General features: G+C 37.1%; 2 protein-coding genes across 4 annotated transcripts in view; one reads left to right on the top strand and one right to left on the bottom strand.

Moving 5' to 3' along the window:
* Positions 1-17,978, top strand: part of LOC127430175 (sestrin-3-like) — a 28,834-nt gene extending 10,856 nt beyond the window's left edge. For all 3 annotated transcript variants that reach the window (XM_051679741.1, XM_051679742.1, XM_051679743.1), the window contains 9 exons: positions 1,717-1,782; positions 3,737-3,931; positions 4,027-4,209; positions 5,846-6,082; positions 7,587-7,719; positions 8,307-8,425; positions 8,586-8,776; positions 15,677-15,821; positions 15,925-17,978. In XM_051679741.1, coding sequence (XP_051535701.1) covers positions 1,717-1,782; positions 3,737-3,931; positions 4,027-4,209; positions 5,846-6,082; positions 7,587-7,719; positions 8,307-8,425; positions 8,586-8,776; positions 15,677-15,821; positions 15,925-16,011 — 1,356 coding nt within the window. In that variant the 3' untranslated portion in view covers positions 16,012-17,978. The remainder of the gene's footprint in view (positions 1-1,716; positions 1,783-3,736; positions 3,932-4,026; positions 4,210-5,845; positions 6,083-7,586; positions 7,720-8,306; positions 8,426-8,585; positions 8,777-15,676; positions 15,822-15,924) is intronic.
* Positions 17,979-19,785: 1,807 nt separating this feature from the next.
* On the bottom strand, positions 19,786-21,391 carry LOC127430186 (biogenesis of lysosome-related organelles complex 1 subunit 3-like). The gene is made up of 2 exons (XM_051679762.1): positions 21,247-21,391; positions 19,786-20,764 (listed from the first exon to the last, which is right to left on the bottom strand). Exon 2 carries the CDS (start codon positions 20,752-20,754, stop codon positions 20,161-20,163), a length of 594 nt encoding a protein of 197 aa, XP_051535722.1. The 5' UTR covers positions 20,755-20,764; positions 21,247-21,391; the 3' UTR covers positions 19,786-20,160.
* Between the last annotated feature and the right edge of the window lie 2,198 nt (positions 21,392-23,589).

Below are 23,589 nucleotides of genomic sequence, written 5' to 3'. Positions count from 1 at the left end.
GTTTCAAAAGTATAGCCAGCGATTATTTAGCATAGATGGGCAACTTCTATTAAAATGAATGGGAGAAATTGGAATGCTCAATCAAGGAGCTCTGAGTGTCCAACAGTAAATGGATGTAGAAAGGAAGTCCCGCCTTACAGTTAAAAGAGCTAATCACCTTTTAGATACAGATATCACATCAGTCAACTCTAGAACATGCATGTGCTTAGCTATACATCTGGAAAAATTGCATGTTTTAGTGAAATATGAGATGAAGAATCACAATTTATGATACTAATATTGTCAGATTTTATTGCTGATATGATTGTAATCTTGACCTAAAGTTTTTGAGATTTTGGTCTTTCTCCATTCAAGTAGATAGGAGCTGCACTGGCATGACTGGAAATAGCCTCCCTAGAGCGTCCCAGAGATGGCCGACAGTGGACTGACTTGCTAGAAAGACTTTGGTATAGCTACAAGATGTAAACAATATGTGTGTTAACATGATTTTAGTGTGATAAAATCACTTACAAGCCCTTTCTGAGTAAAGTTATGTCCAGTTTTACAACTTAGTTGCCATAATGACTTAACGCTGTAAACCCTAAAATGACTGTAAAAAATAATGGTTTAAACAACTTTGCAGCTCGAATAATTCACACATTTTAACAGAAGAATGAATGTAAGTGCTTTTATAAAATTTTAAGCTACACATTACTGCCTTTAAAACCTCCAAAAATTGGCCCCATTCACTTCCATTGTAAGTGCCTCACTGTAACCTCGATTTTTTGCTTTTTTTTCAAGAAAAGGAGGGACGAGTTTAAAATATTTTGTTAAATGTTGTCTATTGAGCTAAACTTGTATTGAACCCAGAACACTCCTTGAAATCCAGATATTTTCCAGATATATTTTCAGTATTCACGTACAGTATACTCAAGATACATTTTCTGTATTATTGTATAAGTAAATTAAACCTTGTTTATTTGTTTTTGCAGTGAAGATGCATTTTTTTTGTGGAGGTACATTTTTACACTTTGCACTTCTGGAAAAAAAAACTTGACTATAAATATACAGGTATTTTTCAGAAAAATATCTTTATATCAAAAAAGACTTTATACGTTAGATTCATTGTTAAAACGTGTGTTTGGGTGCGCAAACCCTTATTATTTCTTTGGTTAGTGTTTTATAAACACCACAAGTTTCCAGCAAGGACACTGAGTGGAGGCAAAACACTTTTGACTGCAAACACAACACCATGTGTGGACTTGTGGTCCGGGGCGGGGGGGTGGGGGGGGTATCCTGAACAAACCGGGACCCTGGAGAGAAGGAAGGAAGGAGAAATTAAGAGAAAGGGAGGGTGAGAATTACAGGGAAAGAGATTTGGTTGGTCCAGGCCATGGTCCACTGAACTAAAGTGACCCTTACACCCTTGGCATTATAGCCAGTGAAGCAAACACATGCACACACAGTAAAAATGCAAACATGGCTTTCGTGGAACTCCTCACCTTTCGCTGTAACAGGAACAAAAGACTGGGAAGGACTTTGAAAATAAACCCCAGCAGGGAGACACTAAATCAACCCGAAAACCATTAAAATACATATAGCAAAGGCATTGTAATACTTTTATTGCAGCATCTTGAGCATATCCTTCAGATTTTGCTTGTTAAATATTTATATTGTCAGTATATTTTTCATCATATTCATTCAAAATATGAAATGTTCTTTTTGTTCCTCTCACAGGAGAAAGGAATGAAAATGTCAAGACACATATCAATGGGACCAAGCTCATTTATTCCAGAAAATGAGGTAAAACCACTGTTTTCAAAGTTTCTTGAAGTACCAGTAACCATGCAATATCATATTAAAGTAATAGTTTACCTAAACATGAAAATTCTGTCATTATTTATTTATCCTTGTGTTGTTTTGAACTTACACTGTATGCTGTATGTCTCATCTGCTTATGTCAAATACTTCAATTTAATCGATTCATTAGTACAATTTCTCAAGATTGAGAGTTTATTACATCTTACCCTAAGAATTAAAGTTAACACTTTACAGTAAAGTTGTATTTGTTATCATTAGTCAACTACATTAGTTAAAATGAACTAACAATGAACGATACTTTTCAAGCATTTATAAATCTTAATGTTAATTTTAACAAATACTATTACATTGTTCAAATCAGATGTTGTGTATGTTAACATTAGTTAATGCACTATGAACTAACATGAATTTAACAATGAACAATTGTATTTTTATTATCTAACATTAACAAAGATTAATAAATTCTGTAAAAAATATATTGTTCAATGTTAGTTCATGATACATAATGCATTAACTAATGTAAACGAATAGAACCTTATTGTAAAGTGTTACAGAATTAAATCAACATCAATTTATATTTTATGCCATAACATGCATAGCTAGGACTGTAATATAATATTAAGAACTATATGAGATGTTACAAATAAAAAACAGAATTCATTACGAGGGCATTTTTTGCTACCACACTTAAAATTTCATTTTAGGGGGCATTTTTGCCCCCAAGACCCCCTAAATTTCTGATGAATGAATATGGTGAAACACCCACGGCCCTGTGCTTTTCTTGTCTCCTGTTTCCGGAAGACCCAGCACACATCCTCTTACCAGATCTTAAGTGTAGTTTGAGTAGCAGGAGAGGGGAGGAGGGTGGTTACAGTAGGTGTAAATGTTTTTGTGCTGTGAAGGTGAGAGCGGGTGTGGGGTGTGTGACTGTGCTTTTCATATCCACAGTAAAACACATTCAGGTCGTCAGCCAGTTGTTGATTCTCTACAGTGTTGGGAGATGGTGTCTTGTAGTTGATAAAGTCTTTCAGGCCTCTCCACACTGATGCAGGGTCATTAGCTGAAAACAGTTTTTTCAGCTTTTCATAGTAGCTTCTTTTAGCCACTTCAATCTCATTTGTCAGTCTGTTTTTGGCCTGATTGTACAAGATTTTATCCCCACTCCTGTAAGCATCCTCTTTGGCCTGATGAAGCTGCCTGTGCTTTGCTGTAAACCATGGTTTGTCCTTGATGTATGTTAAATAAGTCCTAGCAGGAATGCACATATCCTCACAGAAACTGATATATGATGTCACAATATCTGTGAGCTCGTCCATGTCTGTGGCTGCAGCCTCAAAAACACTCCAATAAGTGCAGTCAAAGCAGGCTTGTAGTTCAAGCTTTGCTTCATTGGTCCATCTCTTTACAGTCCTTACTAAAGGTTTAGCTGATTTTAGTTTTTGCATGTAGATTGAAAGAAAATGAACCAGACAGTGATCAGAGAGTCCCCAAGCTGCTTGAGGGACAGAGCCATATGCATCCTTTATTGTTGTGTAGCATTGGTCAATTGTATTTCTGTCTCTGGTGGGGCATGTAAAGTGCTGTCTGTATTTGGGCAGTTCATGTTTGAGATTTGCCTTGTTAAAATCTCCAAGAATAATATTAAGTGAGTCCGGGTATTGTTGCTCCGTGTCTGTGATCTTAGAAAGTGTATTTGCATTGTAAATTGAATTATAGCATCTGTCCTCACTTGTCCTCATGAACCTGAATCTGAGTTCAGATCTTTCTTGTGGAACAACATATATGCTCTTTCTCATATTTAAAATGTGTATTCTTTGTATAAACTACTTTAAAAGATTGTAGTTCTGTCCCTCACAACATAATTTTTGTTTGCATCAAATTAAATAAGTGCAATGCACCATTTCTCATATTCGCCCTCTCTAACCCTATACCTCAGATCATAGGAGCCATGCCGCTTAGTGATTCCACAGTACTGTTGTTAGATGAAGAGTTCAGTGGGCGTGTGGATAACCTGACGCAGGTGATGGGGCTCCACCCACATTACCTGCAAGCCTTCCTGCGCTGCCACTATTACCTCCTGAGGATGGATGGCCCTCTACCACTCCACTATAGACATTACATCGCTATAATGGTACATACACACGGGGAAATTTGAAGGAACTTTCAAGGACTTAAGTTCTTGTGGAATAGTTTTATGAGTAATAATAATGTTTGTTTTTTTTCCAGGCTGCAGCACGCCATCAGTGTTCCACATTGGTGTGTCAACACATACAAGAGTTTGAGCATATAGGCGTGTGTTCTGATTGGCTCAGAGGTTTGGAGTTCTGCCCGCAACGACTACGCAACCTCAATGAGATAAACAAGATTCTTGCGCACAGACCCTGGCTCATCACCAAACAACACATACAGGTAGTGTGAACACAGACTATGTTCAGAATAGAATACACCCTAAAACCTCTTATGGAATGGAATGCTAGCTTACTGCTTATACTGCATAGTATACACGGAATACTGGCTAGTTTTTGGCAAATGTATTGTAGTTGTTCATCCGGGTATTCCATATATACAGCATAATGTGCACAGTATGGATACTATATACACAGTACACATGAGTCCTTGATGTAATGCTCTGTCCAGATCTATTAATTTATTCAAAAATACATGTAAAATGCAATTCAACAGAATTAATTGAAAACAACTTGCTATGTGTAATATATACTTGAATACTATGATGAACTTGTTTTTAATTTCTTAGTAGGTTTAAAGTTAAAAATGTCAAAGTGGTGTAACCGTCGGGCATGTTAAAAGCTGAAATTCTTGAAAAAGAATTGTTGGCATAAGTAGCTTGGAATAATCTTTTATTATTATCTGTTTAAATAAGCAGTGAAACAATGTTATCAATATTTAAAAAATGTTTGTCCAAATGTTTCAAAGAACATTTTGTTAAGGGCAAATTGAGTAACCCTCATAAAATGTTTTGATATTCATGACTCAGAAGTTCATGATAATTGTTATAAAAAAAAATGTATCTTGAAAAATATGTTTGTAAACTTTTTTTTGAAATTAATGATAAAGTTGTTTCAATTATGTGCAAGGAAATTATTTTAATAGCTTTACTTGATGGTTACACCACATTTTTAAAGCCATGAAATAAATTTTTTGGCATTTGCTTTAAATGTTTTAAAAAACATTATGAAATCAGCATGGACACAAGATTCTTCACAAAGATTTCTACGAACTTTACACATTTTAAACTAGATTTCACATTTTTATCACATCAGACAACCTTAATTGTCAATGACCCATATACAGTGAGTTAAATCATATTAAAGGAATAGTTCACCCAAAATAGAAATTTCTCACATTGTTTACACACCCTCATGGCATCCCAGATGTTTATGTCTTTGTTTTCTGCAGAACACAAGCAAAGATGTTTAGAAGAATATCTCAGCTCTGTTGGTTCATTCAATGCACGTGAATGGTGGCCAAAACGTTGGAGCTCCAAAAAGCACATAAAGGCAGCATAAAAGTAATCAATGGACGGTGGCTTAATTCATGTCTTCTGAAGCAGTCTAATCAGTTTTGGGTGAGAACTGTCCAAAATGTAACCCTTTTTTCACTGTACATTTTGCCATTGCAGTCTCAAGGCACAATCATGATTTCAATCTCGATTACACTTCCTAGTGCTTGACGCATACGCAGAGCACTAGATGACACTTGGAAGTGTAATCGAGCTTGAAATTTAACCACTGGAGTCGTATGGATTACTTTTATGCTGCCTTTATGTGCTTTTTGGAGCCTCAAAGTTTTGGCCACCATTTACTTGCATTGTATGAACCTACAGAGCTGAAATATACTTCTAAAAATCTTTGATTGTGTTCTGCAAAAGAAAGAAAGTCATATACATCTGGGATGGCATGAGGGTGAGTAAATGATGAGACAATTTTCCTTTTTGGGTGAACTATCCCTTTAATGTCAAAGATTAATGACCTTACATTCTCTCTCTCTCTGTCTCTCTCTCTCTCTCTCTCTCTCTGTTTCTCAGGCTCTGGTGAAGACAGGAGAACACAGCTGGTCTTTGGCAGAGCTGGTTCATGCTGTCGTCCTGTTGGCTCATTTTCATGCCTTGTCTAGTTTTGTATTTGGTAGCGGTGTCAACCCTGACCCTGAGGTCACAGAGGTCAATGACCTTTGCCCCCCAGCCACTGCAAGTTTGTGCACCTGCCACCTAACAAAGAGCAACCAAGCCAACGGGAACTCTTTGCGTAACCCGAACACAGGGGTAAGACCGTCTTGCAATGTATCCATGTGTTGTTTTTGTGTTTGTGAGCTGCGCTAGTGTACTACATCTGCGCAGGTTCCAAAATGAACACTTGCAAAGAGTCAAATGCAAATAAAATGGGCTTTGCAAGTAAGCAAAAGTTGGTCGTTAACATTTTTAGGATCATTGCATGGTTTAAGCTGAATTGTAAGAATGATAGTCTGACCCTCACTAATGTAAATGACATAAAAAATAATCTACTAAAGAAAATATCTGTGAAGGCTCACTTGTCTTCTTACATTTTTTACTTCAAAATTTACAGATGTTTATCTAGGAGGCTTAAAAGTTTTTTTTTTAGCTCTAAATGGCTCCATGTGGTGACGCATATATGAATTATGTCTTGCTTTGAGCCACCAAAACAAAATATGAGGAACAAAATCACAGCGTTTTGAAATTTGTTTGTGTCAAGTGCAGTTTCACATCTCATTTATGATGCTGTGAGTGACACAGTGATCTACATGAAGGGGAAAAAAATGCAAAATAATTCCAGTCAAATAGAGACAAATACGTATTTTTGGATTAAAATAATACACATACAAATAATACAGTTTCATGGCCAGTAAGAAGTATTTATGGTCTGTACATTCTCATTCTCCTAGTGTCGAATAAATATATTTTGTGATTACAAGGAATAAGATTAGGGATAGTTCACCTAAAAATGAAAATTCTCTCATCATTTATCTACCCTCATGCCATGCCAGATGTGTATGACCTTCTATCTTCTGCAGAATACAAACAAAGATTTTTAGAAGACTATCTCGGCTATTTATGTCCATACAGTGCAAGTGAATGGTGACCAACACGTTGAAGCTTAAAAAAGCACATAATGGTAGCATAAAAGTAATCCATAAGATTTGGTTTTGGTGAGAACAGACCAAAATATAAAAAAAATTTCACTGTAAAACTTGACATTGGCAGTCTCCTTGGCGATCATGATTTCAAGCTTGATTGCACTTGAAATAGCGTGAATAGAAGCTTGAAATCATAATCGTGCATAGAGACTGCGATGGCAAGATGTACAGTGAAAAAGCAGTTATATTTTTGTCTGTTCTCACCCAAAACCTATTAGATCGCTGTAGAAGACATGGATTAAACCACTGGAGTCCATGGATTATGCTGCCTTTGTGTGCTTTTTGAAGCTTCAAAGTTTTGGTCACTGTTCACTTGCATTTACAGAGCCAATATATTCTTCTAAAAATCTTTGTTTGTGTTCAGCATAAAAAAGAAAGTCATACACATCTGGGATGGCATGTGGTTGAGTAAATGATGAGAGAATTTTCATTTTTGGGTGAACTATCCCTTTAATTATGTGATCATACACTTCTAAAATTCCTGCACTTCCTGTTCAATTTCCAAATAGTTTATCATTGTATGTACTGTTTGTGAGTGTTTAGGGTTAGTTATAGGGTTCACATATCAAAATTGCATTGAAAATATTAAAAAAATTTGTACTTGTCTATTTCAGAGTGAACTGGAAGCTTTGATGGAGAGAATGAAGCGATTGCAAGAAGAGAGAGAAGACGACGATGCATCAGAAGAGGAGATGTTCACTCGCTTTGAGAAAGAAAAGAAAGAGAGTCTTTTGGTCGTGTCCGCAGGTACTATAACATTCCCTTCATACTGTATGCATCAAATGAGAGCACATTCCTTGATCACATTGCTTCTGAATATAATACTTTTTATAAAACATTAAATGCCATTAAAAAGCTGAATTAAAAATGATATGCACAGGAAATATATTCATACATTAAAACTAGACCAGTAATAGGCTTTCTTCAGACAGGTGTATTCAGCTCAGATTCAAACCATGTCAATATGTGGTTTGAAATCTGGAATTTTGGTAATAATAAGTTCCTGTCTAAACAGCCAGATGGGATTTCAAGAAGTTTTTTTCATTATTCAGAACTCGATGTGACTGTAACGTCATACACAATGTTAAAAATGTTCAGTTTTCTGTGCTGTCTTTTAACAATAACTGCTACTCTTTTATGTCTCTTGGTATTGTGCTGACACTCAAGTCATTACTATGGCAGCCATTGTAGGTGTACCAGAAATTGATAACACAGTCTGAACAAACAAAACTGTTTTTATACTGTTGAGGAGCAGGATTTAAAACAATGGAAAAGTTAGCAAAAGCAATTCGCTTTGTATCCGTGTATCACAATGTTATGATTTGCATATACAGGGTTCGATGAGGAAGTTGTCCCTCCCTCTCCTGTGGCTCGGTTTGTAGATGACCCGTCGTTTGGATACCAGGACTTTGCACGACACGGAGAAGACAACCCACCCACTTTTAAAGCACAAGTGTGTTTGCCTCACACACCCTCAAATATACACAAATACAGTATTGTTTTCTTCTCCAAACCCTTAACAACCTTGTCAAGCTGGGAACAAATGATTGATTGGCTTCACAGGTCTCTCTCTGTCTGATCTTTGGTCTCTCTTGTTCACTGACTCCCTGTAGGACTACTCATGGGAAGATCATGGTTTCTCTCTGGTGAACAGATTGTACTCTGACATTGGTCACCTTTTGGACGATAAGTTCAGAACGGCTTGTGATCTGACCTATTACAACATGGCCAGTCATGAGGGGGTGGATACCAGCATGCTGCGCAGGGCACTCTTCAACTACGTCCACTGTATGTACGGTATAAGGTACGTCCGTGAGTATGCCACATTTGACACTCACAAAACGTAAACTTTGTCTCTTAAAACAAATAATTAATAAGTCGGTTGGTATATTTGACTTTGACATTTGACAGCAAAAACTTAAGACTAGTGTACACTTCGTTTTTCCACGTACCGTTATATTTTCAAAGTATACTCGTACGGACGTGTTTGATGCATGCACACTAAGACTGCTTTGTAATGCACTTTAGAACAGTCAACAGCAGGTACATGCGGTGACCACATGCAAAGATGCAGACTGTCTGCATGTCTCGATAAACTAGGATGCTTGCTGGCAAGTCGCGAGTACTTTGGTAATGATGGAATTTAGCGGTATGCAAAAACAAACTAAGTATGCTTTGGCCTTTAGGCTGTGTTCAAATACTAGCTTACTGCATACTGCGTAGTATACACTTACTATTTACTAGTAAGTGTAGTATACACTTACTATTTACTCTTTACTATGTAACAGCCTACTATTTAGTTATTTTTTGACATCCTTTGCATCATGGATCATGCCAACTATATTTTGAGAGCTGCTCAAATAAAAAGGCCTACTCTGTGTTTGGAATGGAATACTAACGAAACTGCGTACTGCATACTGCTTAGTATACACTGAAAACTGCCTACTATAAAAAATAAAAAAAAAAACAGTATGTGAAACAGTATGTATTATGCAACGATAAACATTTCAAACAGTAGAATGCAACATTGTTGTCATATGACCTTATTACAGTATTTGCATCGTGTATTTAATTCAGCAAATGGTGTCCAGTTATCATCTCATGAATTATTATTGTTTTATTATTATGTTGGCTTGATGAAGACAACATACTGTTATTCTACAAACTTTGTTTACGGTTTTTTTCAAAATCTCTATACCGAGACCAAAACTCCTCCTAGAGCTTTCAAGCGTCATCCACTAAACTCGGCACAGACCTTCAGACTTTTCTGAAATGGTGTCTATTCTAACTGATCGAACTTGCATTTGTTTTGTTCAGCAGACCATCAAAAATCTGAAAATTCCATTTATTTACATTGACAGAATGTTTAAACGGGCCAACTGAATGGCCGTTAATTCAAATTCCAACTGTCAAAAATTCAAATGTAAACAAACCCACAAAAGGCCTTTGATCTTCTTCAAATTGCTCTCTCTCTCTCTCTCTCTCTCTCTCTCTCTAGCGAGCTGTTTGTCTTACTTTAATGTCTGTAAATCCTTCAAACTTTTAAAACTAGTTTCAAACAAAGCTTTGTCAAGCCAACATCAAAGTTTGCCTTGACAAACCATTATTATTATTATTATGCATTTTTAATTCAATTTTGTGTAAAATTGTCTTTTGCCCGTTTGAACAAATAATGAGTCCAGGGGGGACCAAGATGGTGCCGTAGAGTGATCACGTACCTTCGCGAGCTGCGTGGTTAGCCTCATTCAATTTCATCATCTTTGCTTTTATTTATTCTGAGAATAATTTTACAGTTCAACTATATCCTAATAAAGATGAGTCTAAGCAATTATTTTGTGAAGCCGTCGGGAACTCAGCTGAGAAGCGCTAAAAGAAACACGTCAAAGAATGCTCCTAAATTGGCGGACATGGCCTCAGAAATCTCTCCCGTTAGTACTGCGCTGAACCCTGAGGAAGATACCGCGAAAATGGCCTCGGAGGACACTGCAGTCGGCCCTGTCACTGGTCCAAATCTGATCCAAGCAATGAAGAACATGATGGACAATATAGTGTCAGTAATTGATGCTAAAATCTCTGTCCTGAAGCAATCGATAATCAGTCGACTAAAATACAAAGTATTATTCATCAAGTCCAGGAAGCAGAAGATTGAATTGAAGTGACAGAAAACATTTGCAGTGCCAATGAAACCAGAGTGCAGGATTTGGAAAAACAAATTCAGGTCCTGACTGATCCGCTGGATGATTTAGAGAACCGGGGCAGAAAATGTAATGTGCGTATTATCGGTCTGCCGGAGGATACAGAGGGCTTTATCGCGCACAAGTTCTTTGAAAAGTGGATTCCAGAATTTCTCAATTTAGATACAAAATCTGGCAAACTGAAATTGGAAAGAGCTCACCTTTCCCTTGCTCCGAAACCTGCTGTAGGTCATCGCCCTCGACTGGTGATTGTGTGATTCCACAATTTTCAAGATAAACAGAGAGTGATGTCAGCGGCCAACAAGCGTTTCTCTACAAGCACCAACCAGCAAACATCATCTTCAGAAGCATCAGGCCTGGGAGTTTCTTTTTCAACGATTATTCAGCGGCCGTTGTTCGGAAGAGAAGAGCGTTTGATGAGGTGAAAAAAACATCTTCGGTTGTTGAAATTGGAATACATTTTATTATATCCTGCCACTCTCGGCATTAAAATTGACCAGACGTGCAAGAAGTTCAGCTCTCTTGAGGAAGTGACAGCCCTCATTGACTCTCTGAAATCCTCGGGCTAGTCTCTGACTAATTTTGTCTCCAATTCTTTCTAGACTTTGGGGCATTATCTGTCTTAGTACTGGTCATACAGGCTGGCCGCGCTAGCCTCGCAGGTATCTGAGGTATGGTAAGCTGACTTTGTTAGAGTTGACAGATGGTCTTTGAAGGTAGTTTGTATGTTTTTTTTTTCATGATTGAGTGTTGTCCCCATTTCCTTGTTTTACTTTTATTATTATTATTATTATTATTATTATTATTAATTTTTTTCTTTTCTTTTTTCTTTCTTCTTTTCAATGCTTATTATTCCTTTTTGTCTGTGTTCTACTTGTAAGTTAGTTCTGAGAAATGTTTGATGTTCCAATTTAGCCCGGCAAATTCTTATTTCAGGTAAATTTTCAAACTTCCTTATTTGTCTTTCTAACCAAGGTCCATGACATTGGATAATGTGATTTGCATATGTACACTGAATGTCAGGGGAATACGCAATCCTATAAAAAGAAGGAAAATTTTGTCCTATATCAAAAAGGAGAATATTGGCATAGCTCTTCTTCAAGAAACACATTTAAGCAAACAGGAGCATTTAAAACTGAAACAGGGAAGTTATAACCAGGAATATTTTTCGTCATTTACATCAAAAAGCCGAGGGGTGGCAGTGTTGATCAGAAAAGACATCCCACTGAGTTTTGTCAAATTGACAGAGGATGACAAGGGCCGCTTTATAATTCTAAATGGTACTTTATATGGTAAAACAATTTCCCTGATTAATGTTTACTGTCCTCCAGGCATTCCCCATGACTTTCTTGTCAAGATTTTCGCTGACATTCATGATTTGAGAGCGGATTATATGATTGCAGCAGGAAATTTTAACTGCATATTTAACCCTCTCATTGACCGCTTTCCACACAAACCTATGACCCCCTTAAAGGTAGCTAATCAAATTAATGGTATTAGTGAGGATCTGGGGTTCATTGATGTTTAGAGAGCGGTACACCCAACTGGCAAAGAATATAGCTTTTTCTCCCCACCGCACCAATGTTATACTAGGATCGACTATTTTTTCATGCCTAAAACTCTTATCACATTTAATACTGGCTTGTCGTATTAGTAATATCATTATCTCAGATCATGCAATGGTATCCCTTGATTTGAAGGTCATAAATAGAGAAATTCATCGCCAGTGGTGATTAAACACTATGATCCTTAAGAACCAGTCATTTAAATAATTATTTTCTGAAGAATTTGACTCGTTCTACCGCATTAAAATGCAATCCACTCAAGACTCCTCGTTTCTCTGGAAGACGAGTAAAGCCTATGTAGGGGGGCTAGCTATGTCCTTTTCTGCCTCTAAACAACGAGCTGAAACTGAAACCAAAAAATCATTGGAGACAAGCCAGGTAAATATTTAGCATATCTGACCAAAAAGAAAAGTGATTCATGGAAGATCATATCAATTGCGGATGTAAATGGAACTTTACATTACGATTGCAAATTGATAAATAATATATTTAGGGGCTACTATACGAAACTTTACGATTCTGAACTACCTGCGGATGCCGCTACTAGAGTATTTTATTTCCGAAAATCAAACGTCTGAAGTGCAGAATGGAAAAGTACCCTTCCCAGATGGCCTGGGTAGCGAGTTTTATAAAGAATGGCTTTAAATGACTTTATTGCTTGAACCTTTTCTTAATATGTTCAACCATTCTTTCAGCAAATGGATACTCCCCGAGTTTCTGAGGGAGGCCAATATTTCTCTTATACTGAAGAAGGGTAAATGCCCTGATGTCTGCTCCTCAAATAGACCCATTGCCTTGTTAAATATGGATCGAAAACTACTGGCAAAAATACTGGCATCTCGTCTAGAAGACATTCTGCCTTATGTGATTAAGGATGACCAGGTTGGTTTTATAAAAGGACGCTCCTCAGGCAATAATATGAGGTGACTCCTTAATGTTATCCAAACCTTTAAACATCGTCAGATTGACAGGCTGGTGCTTTCTCTCGATGCAGAGAAAGCATTTGACTGTATTGAGTGGTCGTATTTTATTTCAGTCTTGGGAAGTTTAATCTAGGCGATACCTTCATCAAATGGATTAGGAGAATTTACGAAGATCCAAAAGCCTTTGTTCTTACAAATAACTCTAGATCTATTGTTTTTTCTCTGCATAGGGGGACGAGGCAGGGTTGTCCGCTGTCGCCCCTGCTCTTTGCACTTGTGATTGAACCTCTGGCTGAAGCTATTAGAAGCAGTGTAGCAATTGAGGTCTTGCGGACTGTGGAGAGACACCACAAGATAGCCCTATACGCAGATGATGTGCTCTTATTTATTTCAAATTCAACAAACTCAGTGCCAACTTTTCGTAATATTATTAATTTATTAAGTGCCTTTTCAGGATATAAAGTTAATTTAAGTTAGTCAGAAGCTATGCCTGTTGGCACTTTGAAATCATTACCATTTGCTAACTCTACTTTACCTTTTAGATGGTCCCCTGGAGGATTTGTTTACTTGGACATTTTTGTGAGTCCTAAGTTCAAGCAGTTATTTAAAGATAATTTTTTCCCTTTGCTCAATGGGATTAGAGCAGATCTTAAACGTTGGGATACACTGCCTGTTTCCTGGTTAGGGCGTATAGCTCTTTTGAAAATGACGATCGTTCCCAAGCTCCTTTATCCAATCCAAATGATCCCGATTCTGTTCTCTCAAAGAGTTCGGAAAGATCTGAACGGTTGGCTGAGCTCTTTTATTTGGAGCAAACTCAAATCAAGGCTCAAATTCTCTGTATTGCAACTACCAGGGTCTATGGGGGAACTGGATTTGCCTAATATTAAGTTTTATCAGTGGTCAGTGCATCTAAAGTATATCTCAGAATGGATTTCTACTGATAACCCCTCTACCTGGTTAGATCTTGAACAGCTGATGTCAAAACACCCTCTTGCAGATCTTTTGTTTTACAAAGGACTTAAAAATATAATGAAAAGCTGTGACAATCCTATTACTGTAAATACGTTGAAAGCATGGAGAACTGTCGGCTGTTTTGAGGGAAGAGCCAAGTCAACCTCTGCTCTGGCACCGATTATAAATAATAATGATTTTCTACTGGGTAGTTCTGACGCAAGGTTTAGATTCTGGGCGTCTCAAGGTATTAGACGACTACTGGACCTGTTTAAAGAGGGGAATTTGATGTATTTTGCAGAATTGAAGCAAAAGTATCAATTATTCAAAATCAGGACTTTTTTTGATTTTTACAAATGAGGAACTATATTATTAAAAACACTTCACTGATTAATGATTTAAAAATTTCCCCTATAGAAAAGTTGCTATTTTAATGTTTTTTGTTCTTAATGCAATGCCTGCAGGAGTCACAACAATTATGGTCAAGGATGTGTGGGAGAAGGAGCTTTGTATTACCATTAGTGATGATGAGTGGGACGAAATTTGGAAATATGCTAAATCCATTTCAGTGTGTAATCACACAAAAGTTATACAATTTAAAATTATACATAGGATGCTCATCTCTGCTAACCGCAGACATGCGTTTAATAGCTCCCTCTCACCTCTATGCCTTGAGTGTAAAACACAAACTGGTACCCTTACTCATTGTTTTTGGTCATGTCATAAACTGCAAATATACTGGGCTAAGATAGTTTCTGAAATCAGCATTGTTCTGGGGAAGAAGCTTGATTTGATCCCCTTGTTTTTGATTCTGGGGCTTCCAGACAGTGCTTTAATTTCATTAAGGGAAAAAAGATTGCATAATATACTCACTTTTGCTGCCAGAAAGAACATTTTATTGAGATGGATCAATGATAAGGCTCCAACCATATCGGGCTGGCACAAGATTTTGATGGAACTTCCACTTGAATACTTAACTTGTGTACTCAACGTTCAGCCAGATCACTTCTATAGCATCTGGAAGCCCTATATTAATACCCTGGAAACCAGTCTGTCAACTATTTTATGGAAGGGTACCCCTACATAACTAGACCCCGGGCTGATATTCAATGTGCAGATTAACCTGTCTAAACTGATTGTATTGCAAGTGTTTACTTTGATGGACTATTGAAAGGAAATTGACTGTGAATGTTGCCGAGCTGTTTAAGTGACATTGTTTGTTGTGTTCTGTAATCTGTTTAAATTGAAAACTCAATAAATATATAATACAAAATTAATAAATAATGAGTCCAGTCCAGGCAAGAACATTGCATTCTAGGATGAAGTATTCCATGCAATGTGCTCTGGTTTTATACTGCACATTTTGGCAAATTTATTAGACCATAGGGATTGTGCACACAGAAAATAGCACACTATGCATAGTATGTACCACAGCCCCCTAGTGTACCAGTCACATATATACAGGCCTTTGACATCCTTGATTTGTTTTCTCTTGAGTACTGAAGTTCAAACCTTTACAGCCCAATATAAAAGGATGAATATGTGTTTTCATGCTGTGTATCTGCAGATACGACGACTACGATTACGGAGAAGTAAATCAGTTGTTTGAGCGTAGTCTGAAGGTTTACATTAAGACAGTGACGTGTTACCCAGAAAGAACCACCCGCCGCATGTACGAGAGCTACTGGCACCAGTTCAGACACTCAGAGAAGGTAAAGTCATGTTATCACATACCCCAAACAGCAAGTGAGAAGAACACAAAATTAGTTTTATACTTAATATGCTAATTTTCTCAACTCTTTTTCTTTCCTTAAGGTTCATGTGAATTTGCTTCTAATGGAGGCTCGCATGCAGGCAGAATTGCTCTATGCTTTGAGAGCCATCACACATTACATGACCTGACCAATCAGACTTCACCCAGTTGGACTGCTCTCATTGTGACGCCTATATTTAACCAGTTCGATTTTTTCTATAATGAATCAGCCCATATCTGCCATTTGTCGTGACCGATCAGACAATCAGACTTTTCAATACGTACAGTTATTATATAATTATATAACAACCAGACTTATGACCAGTATGAGCACATGTCAACAGCAATTGGTTTTGTATATAGTTTCGTTCAAGTTATTGCCTAGCTCTTAATCTTTTGTCACTTCAAAGATTATCTGTAGTATTTCTTGGGATGTTCAGATCAGTAACCTCACAACAGAAGTTATGTGAATGAACACAAACCATTCTGGTATAATCCCAGACGTCAAAGAACGTATCCAGGGACATATAAATGTCGAATTGGACCGCATGGATTCATTTAAATCAATAATCCATTCAAATCCATTCATTCAATTATTTTTGTTGGACTAAAATATATTTTGGGACGGTCATTTATGGTCAGGCAAATTCTTTCTTGACTGATTAAGACAACCCAAATCATCTGACTTGATTTATTATTTGACCTGATTAACTGGACGAAATAATTTATGACATCATCTCAACATCACACGACATCATGACTAGGCAAATGACATTTTAACGTGCAATATTTTCTCATTGAAATCTCACATATACTATAAGCTGAAATACTGGAGCACCGAGTACATAACCTTTAACAAGAAGTAGTAATTTTTTTTCTTTTTTGCACATCTAAGAAGAACTGTATTTTGTAACAGAATACTATTTTCCTTTTGTAATATCATCTTAAATGACAACAACAGAATGTGATACTCCCGAAGTAAACTGCTTTAGATGAGAGTCTTTTCCTTTCTTTTGTTAATCTTTGTGCCTTTTTAAATTCTTTAAATTACCTTTTTCGTATTGAATCAATTATTTAGTTATGTACACCATACATTTTGTTTGGTATTTTTTTCTACCTTTTTTCTCCCAGGTCAACTTGTTTTGGTTTAGTTGTTTACCTGAAAACTAAGCTTTTGTAGCATTAATACTGTACTATCAGTCCTTTACTATCTCCTTTCATTCTCAGTGTTATACTTTAGATAGCAACATTTGTTTTAGTTTATATGTTGATCTGGCACTAAACCCTGCCACTTTCAATCTCTAAATAGCTGTACTAATTACATTTTGTGACTTTATTTTTGTGCGAGTGTATGTGTGCGAGATTCAACATGTAGCATGTCACATCCCAAACATTTGTATGCGTAGGACAAAGTATTTGCACATCTTTTAAGCATCTTTTTGTGGTTGTTTGCTTCTGTGAAAGATAACTGCGCACAAAAGCACAGGAGGGTTTGTATGTGAATGTTATATGTCTGACTGTAGGGAGCGTGTGAAAAGTAACTACTTTTGATACTATTGATGTGATTTATTACTGTCCCATCAAAACATTTATCAAAGGCTTATTTATATCGCTTTGTGAATCATTATTACATATTTGCTCAATCAAGGTGCAACATCAGTGTCCTTAAAAAAATCTATTGAGATTGTGTCTGAAAATATGTGAAAATAACAGTGAAAAGATAAGCTTTATGGAAGGAGACAAAGTGTTGCTTGGTCCAATGTTTTTGACAGTGCCTTATGCATGTTTTGAAAGCCAGATTGATTATGTGAACCAATCTGAATACCTGTATCACTGGAGCAGGTAAAATTGCCGTTGAAGTGCCTTTCAAATTTAGTTGCAAGTGTTATAATTTGTATGTAACAGATTGTATTATTTTCCCATGCAAAAATGTTCTTTGAAAAATTGGTAAATGTTTGCAACTGTTGTATTTCCTTTTTGTGATAGTTATCCTTATCACAGTGGTGCTATGAAGCTTTCATGTTCTCTACTCATAAATTTGTATATACAGCGATCAGCCACATTAAAACCACCTGCCTGATATTGTGTAGGTCCCCCTCATGCCGCCAAAACAGTGCCAACCCGCATCTCAAAATTGCATTCTGAGATGATATTCTTCTCTCCACAGTTGTACAGAGCAGTTATCTGAGTTACCGTAGACTTTGTCAGTTTGAAACAGTCTGGCCATTCTCTGTTGACCTCTCTCATCAACAAGGTGTTTCCATCCACAGAACTGCCCCTCACTGGATGTTTTTTGTTTTTGCACCATTCTGAGTAAATTCTAGAGACTGATGTGCATGAAAATCTCTGGAGATCAGCAGTTACAGAAATACTCAAACCAGCCCATCTGGCACCAACAATTATCCATGCGATTATCTAATCAGCCAATTGTGTGGCAGCAGTGCAGTGCATAATTCATGCAGATACGGGTCAGGAGCTATGTTCACATCAACCACCAGAATGGGGGGAGGGAGGGGAATATGATCTCAGTGATATGGAGCGTGGCATGATTGTTGGTGCCAGATGGGCTGGTTTGAGTATTTCTGTAACTGCTGATCTCCTGGGATTTTCACGCACAACAGTCTCTAGAATTTACTCCGAATGGTGCCAAAAACAAAAAAACATCCAGTGAGGGGCAGTTCTGCAGATGGAAATGCCTTATTGATGAGAGAGGTCAACAGAGAATGGCCAGACTGGTTGGAACTGACAAAGTCTACGGTAACTCAGATAACCGTTCTGTACAATTGTGGTGAGAAGAATATCATCTCAGAATGCTATTCTGAGATGCGGGTTGGCGCTGTTTTGGCAGAACAAGGGGAACCTACACAATATTAGGCAGGTGGTTTTAATGTTGTGGCTGATCGGTGTATGTCTACGCTGGCACACAATTATGCTGTCAGTGCTGGAATTCAAGTCCAGTGGCCCTAAAACAGAACTGTATATTTCAATAAAATTTCTAAACATAAATCTCCGATTGCTGTTTATTTTTCTCCTGGTTGCTTCATTATTTTTCATTGAAAAATAACAAGCATTATTACTTAATTATATATCTGGCTGACTGTGAAATTACATCTATGACATCATAATGTTGTGGCTTCATCTACAAAAATGAATCTGTCATTACCCAGGCACTGATAGCATTACAGTTTTATGTTCTAATTGAATTGTAGTCGGCTGGATGATACCTTTCAAGGGTTAAAAGTGAGTGTATTGGGTCATTCCATGTAAACTCAACCAGAGGTCCCTTGCTCAAAAAGTTGTTATTGGCACAAAACAAATATAAAATTTAATGGATCAATAATTACTGATTAATCTGTTATTTTGTAGAAGGGGGTCAAAATTAGTTTTCGCTTTTTTTTCTAAATAACTATAGAAAAGTTGCAGCATCATTATTAAATTTTTACACAGATATAGGCAGGTTTTTATTATTATTATTATTATTATTATTTTCATTTTATCAAAATCAGCCATTCTTGTTGCGTTATATGCCAATGGTGTCCAAAAATGGGGAAAATACTTTTTGCCGTTTTCCCAAAGTTTATACATATAACTACAAACTAACAGAATAATTAAAGATATCTTAATTTCCTTTTAGATTCTGGTTCAGAACAAATCTTTTCTTTGTGTAAGGTTTTTATTTATTATTATTATTATTTAAGGTAATTTTATTTTTTACCTGTAGTTTTGCTCCAAAATCATAGGTGGTAATTGTCCTTTTGACCCCCTCTACAAAATAATGGATAACACTGATCCATGGCTTTTAACAGTTTGGCTTTTATCATCATTTATGTTTATATTTCTTCAGAAAAAGTATTAACAAACCCAAATATTGGTTGATTTGACTAACCTTGTTGGTAATGTTGTAAATTAGCTCTACAACTGATTATTACATAATTTACATGGAAACTTTACAGTTCTTGTAAATAATTTATTATTGCAGTCATTATTGGTGTGCATTGAGCAACTCTAATTACACCAAAATTACAAACTTAAGTTGAGAGCCACACTGAAGCTGTGACTTGATGTCAAACATGCTAGTCTAAGACTACTGACACATTCAACACTTAATTTAGTATAAAATGAAAATCATGAAATGTCACATCCCAGTTTTCACTTATATAGGACATTAAATAGTCCTACAGCAGACCCATTTGCAATAATATTACAAACGAAAACATTTGGAAACCTCAGATTTAAAATGAACACTACAGTGCATGCATAGCTGTCCCAGATTGCTTTTAGACATCTGATAATGTGCATTATGATTGTCCAGACACAGGGTTTGGCATAGTGATGTCTGGCAATAAATGACAGCTCGTAATGATTTCGATTTTCTCTGACACTGACTTGAGATTGTCCAGTATGAGTCTAATGCTATGGGACGCGTTGATGATGCCGGTTTGAGAGTTGTTCAGATTTGTGGTGGCCTGTCTTACATCTCTGGCAGAATTCTGATACACCTGTCTCAGGCTTTGATTGACATCTGCACACAGCTGTGCATTGCTCTCCTGCAGTTTCTGCTGGAGTAACATGATAAACCGGCCTGAATCGGGACAGGGTCTGGACAGGGATGATCGGTCCTCCTGTCTAGATACAAACACAGGTGTGTTTCTGATCAGGACGAGGGGCGGTAAATCTTTACGGAGCATCTGTTGTTGGTTTTCAGAGGCCAGTCTGCGAGCTCTCTCCTCCTCATCCTCACTGTCTGTCTCTGATGCCTCTCCTGCCACCTTCCTCCCTGATGATGATGATGACGATTGCACAGGTGGGGCAGAGGTGATGTATACTTCATCATCAGAGTCTGTTTCAGATGCTTCGCCCTGTACTACGATCTGGAACTTGTTGCTTGCCATGATCGCACACCTTAAAAGATTAAATTGCATCAGCTCATTAAAAGCTGTTACAGAAAGTAAAGCGGTGATACACTGTACAGTGATGGTAATACCATTGTACTTTTATTACATATCATGATACTGAATGATTACTATGTTCATGTACCATAGTATTTACATGGTAATTCAAAGAATGCCATGGTACTAACACGGTACATGTCCAAAAACATGGTACTACCATGGTACATGTCCAAAAACATGTTAATACCATGGTACATGTCCAACCATGGTACCGCAAGTGTGCATGTCCAAAAAACATGTGTCATGGTATTACCATGGTACTATTTTGTCACTGAAAACAATAAATAATTACGTTTTGCTATAAAAACAATTATGTTCCAGATGTAAAATGATGAGGATACTGTTGTGATGCATAATTTTGCACATTAACCATTAGGCATTAATTCTGCACAATTTTATTATTCATAAAGCGAAAATCTCGATTTTTCAAACCTGCATGTGTTTATTTCCACAATCCCAGTGTCATAGGAAGTGTCACGAGAAACCAGCTCAAAACAGAAATTAGTAAGAAAAACAGAGGACGTCACAATAAAAATCCAAAGCAACTACAAAAATGTGATAATTCAAAATAAAAGTCCGTTTGTGTACGGATGTGAGTGACGTATGCACTGGGGGCGGGGGGTATTCCAGAAAGCAGGTTAAGCGACGTACCCGGGTAAATGTACTCAAAGTGGATAGCCTCAACTTTCGGTTCCAAAAACTAAGGTAACTTTCAGGGTATGTTAGTAGCCATAGCAATTTACTCTCTGAACAGAGTTAGTTTATTCAGAGATCATTGAGCAGAGACGGGCACTTCTAGTAAAATGAATAGGAGAAATTGGAACGCTCAACCAGAGAGCTCTGAGCGCCCAACGGTCAATGTAGAAAGGAAGTCCCGCCTTACAGTTAAAAGAGCCAATCACCTTTTGGATACAGACATCAAATGTCAATCAACTATATAATGCGCATGCGCAATAGCTAACAAGTAGGGAAAATTGCGTTTTTTATTAGCGTAATATGTGAAGAATCACAATTTATGATACCAGTATTATCAGATTGTATTGCTGATTTGAAATATGTTCTTTGATCGTAATCTTGACCAACCATTTTTGAGATTTTGGTCTTTCTCCATTCAAGTATATACGAGCTGCACAGGCATGACTGGAAATAACCTCCCTAGAGCGGTTTATTACAGGTAACAGTCAGTAAGTTTCAGAGGTTGTCAGTGCATGTGTACCCTTCTGATAGCGACACAGTGGACGTGGAAGTTCAGATTACGCACAATATTATACTTTTAAAGCAATATTACAGTAAACTGCAATCTTTGCCTCACAAATCTTCTTTACTCCGGCATTTCCAGTCTCACAACGCAGATTTGCTTTCAAAAGTGAACAGATTGTGTACATTGTGCTTTAACTTTTAATGGGAAGTTTTTAATACCGTAATAATTTTTAACATAGAACACATTGGAAAGGCCTCCACACTCTTCACTGTAAAGAAAGGGCTTTATATATTTATAGTTAGCCCTTCTAATAAATAAATTGTATTCTATCAATTTCATAGAATAAAATTATTATAGCACCCACATTCTATTTACAATTCCTTCAGTCAATGAATATTAATGTTATTTATAAAATGACATTCCATAGCATCAGTATGCAGGTAGTATCTGCCAAATAAAAGCTTAAGCAATTAATCACGCGTTATTCTTCTTCACTAACTAGATAATATGTGATCATTTCATGGACCACAGATATAGCACAGAGGTTAGAGATTTCTTATCACTTTAATTCATGTACTGTACATTTAAATGCACACATTTCCAGACTTGTTCATTGTGCTCTATTATCTGAGAACACAAATGAGACATGCTGCCATTTAGAGTCACCGACAGTACCCTCCTTTAGCTGGTGGTCAAGTGATTCAATGAAAAAGTGTATCTCTCTGATGCTCAGCCTCCTTTACTCCATCAGAAGCTGTACTGGTCCTTCTCTAAATTACATTTATTATTCTGCCTTTCAATATGGACCTTTTACAGCTTCCTCTTCAACAAGGAATAGATTAGTTACTTTTCCCTAATGCTGAGATCATGAACATCTATAATGTATAATCAGACACATGATCTTCAATTAATACAACATCATTTCATTCTGTACCAAGTTGCTGGAGGCAGATACACAACAATCCAGTTTTAATGCCAAACCAAATAAGAAAAGAACATAATGGACATGTAACTCCTATCATTGTCCACCTCTGTTACAGCATGATCTTCATCTTATAATGCAGATGAATAATCACGTGTGACCTTGTACCTGGGGGTTGTACTTGCTTGTTTTGATTATTGAGGGGTTACCTCACCCACATACCCCCTGGAATCTATGCCCATGTCGCTAGATGAAATAATTCTCCTTTGCAGACATTAAAACTTTATGTTCCGCGTCACTGAAATGTGGCTTACATTTCTTTTTAGCATCTGTTTCCATGGCGACTCGTGAAATCGACGCTCCATTGACAATGCCTTTTTGTACTCATTGTGTGCGCTCGTTAACTCTAGGTTACCAACTTACGTGAGAACTTATGCACAGCTGGTGCAACCCTACCCAGGCAAGGGCACAAACATTTTCAAACTACAAACACAGTCACACACTGATATACCTCATATGCATTACCCCACAAGGAGTCATTTCTTACATCATTAAAGGGTGGGGTGGGCGCATTAGTGACAAACGAATAACCGAGAAATGTGGTTTTCTAGACAAACTACTACCAGTATTAGTGGATCTAGGGTTTGACATA

The sequence above is a fragment of the Myxocyprinus asiaticus genome, chromosome 39 (assembly GCF_019703515.2).
Source record: "Myxocyprinus asiaticus isolate MX2 ecotype Aquarium Trade chromosome 39, UBuf_Myxa_2, whole genome shotgun sequence".
NCBI lineage: Eukaryota > Metazoa > Chordata > Actinopteri > Cypriniformes > Catostomidae > Myxocyprinus > Myxocyprinus asiaticus.
This window is presented reverse-complemented; position numbering and strand designations above follow the sequence as displayed.

Coding starts and splice junctions, on each gene's coding strand:
- LOC127430186 (XM_051679762.1), bottom strand. CDS start 20,754: ATGGCAAGCAACAAGTTCCAGATCGTAGTACAGGGCGAAGCATCTGAA.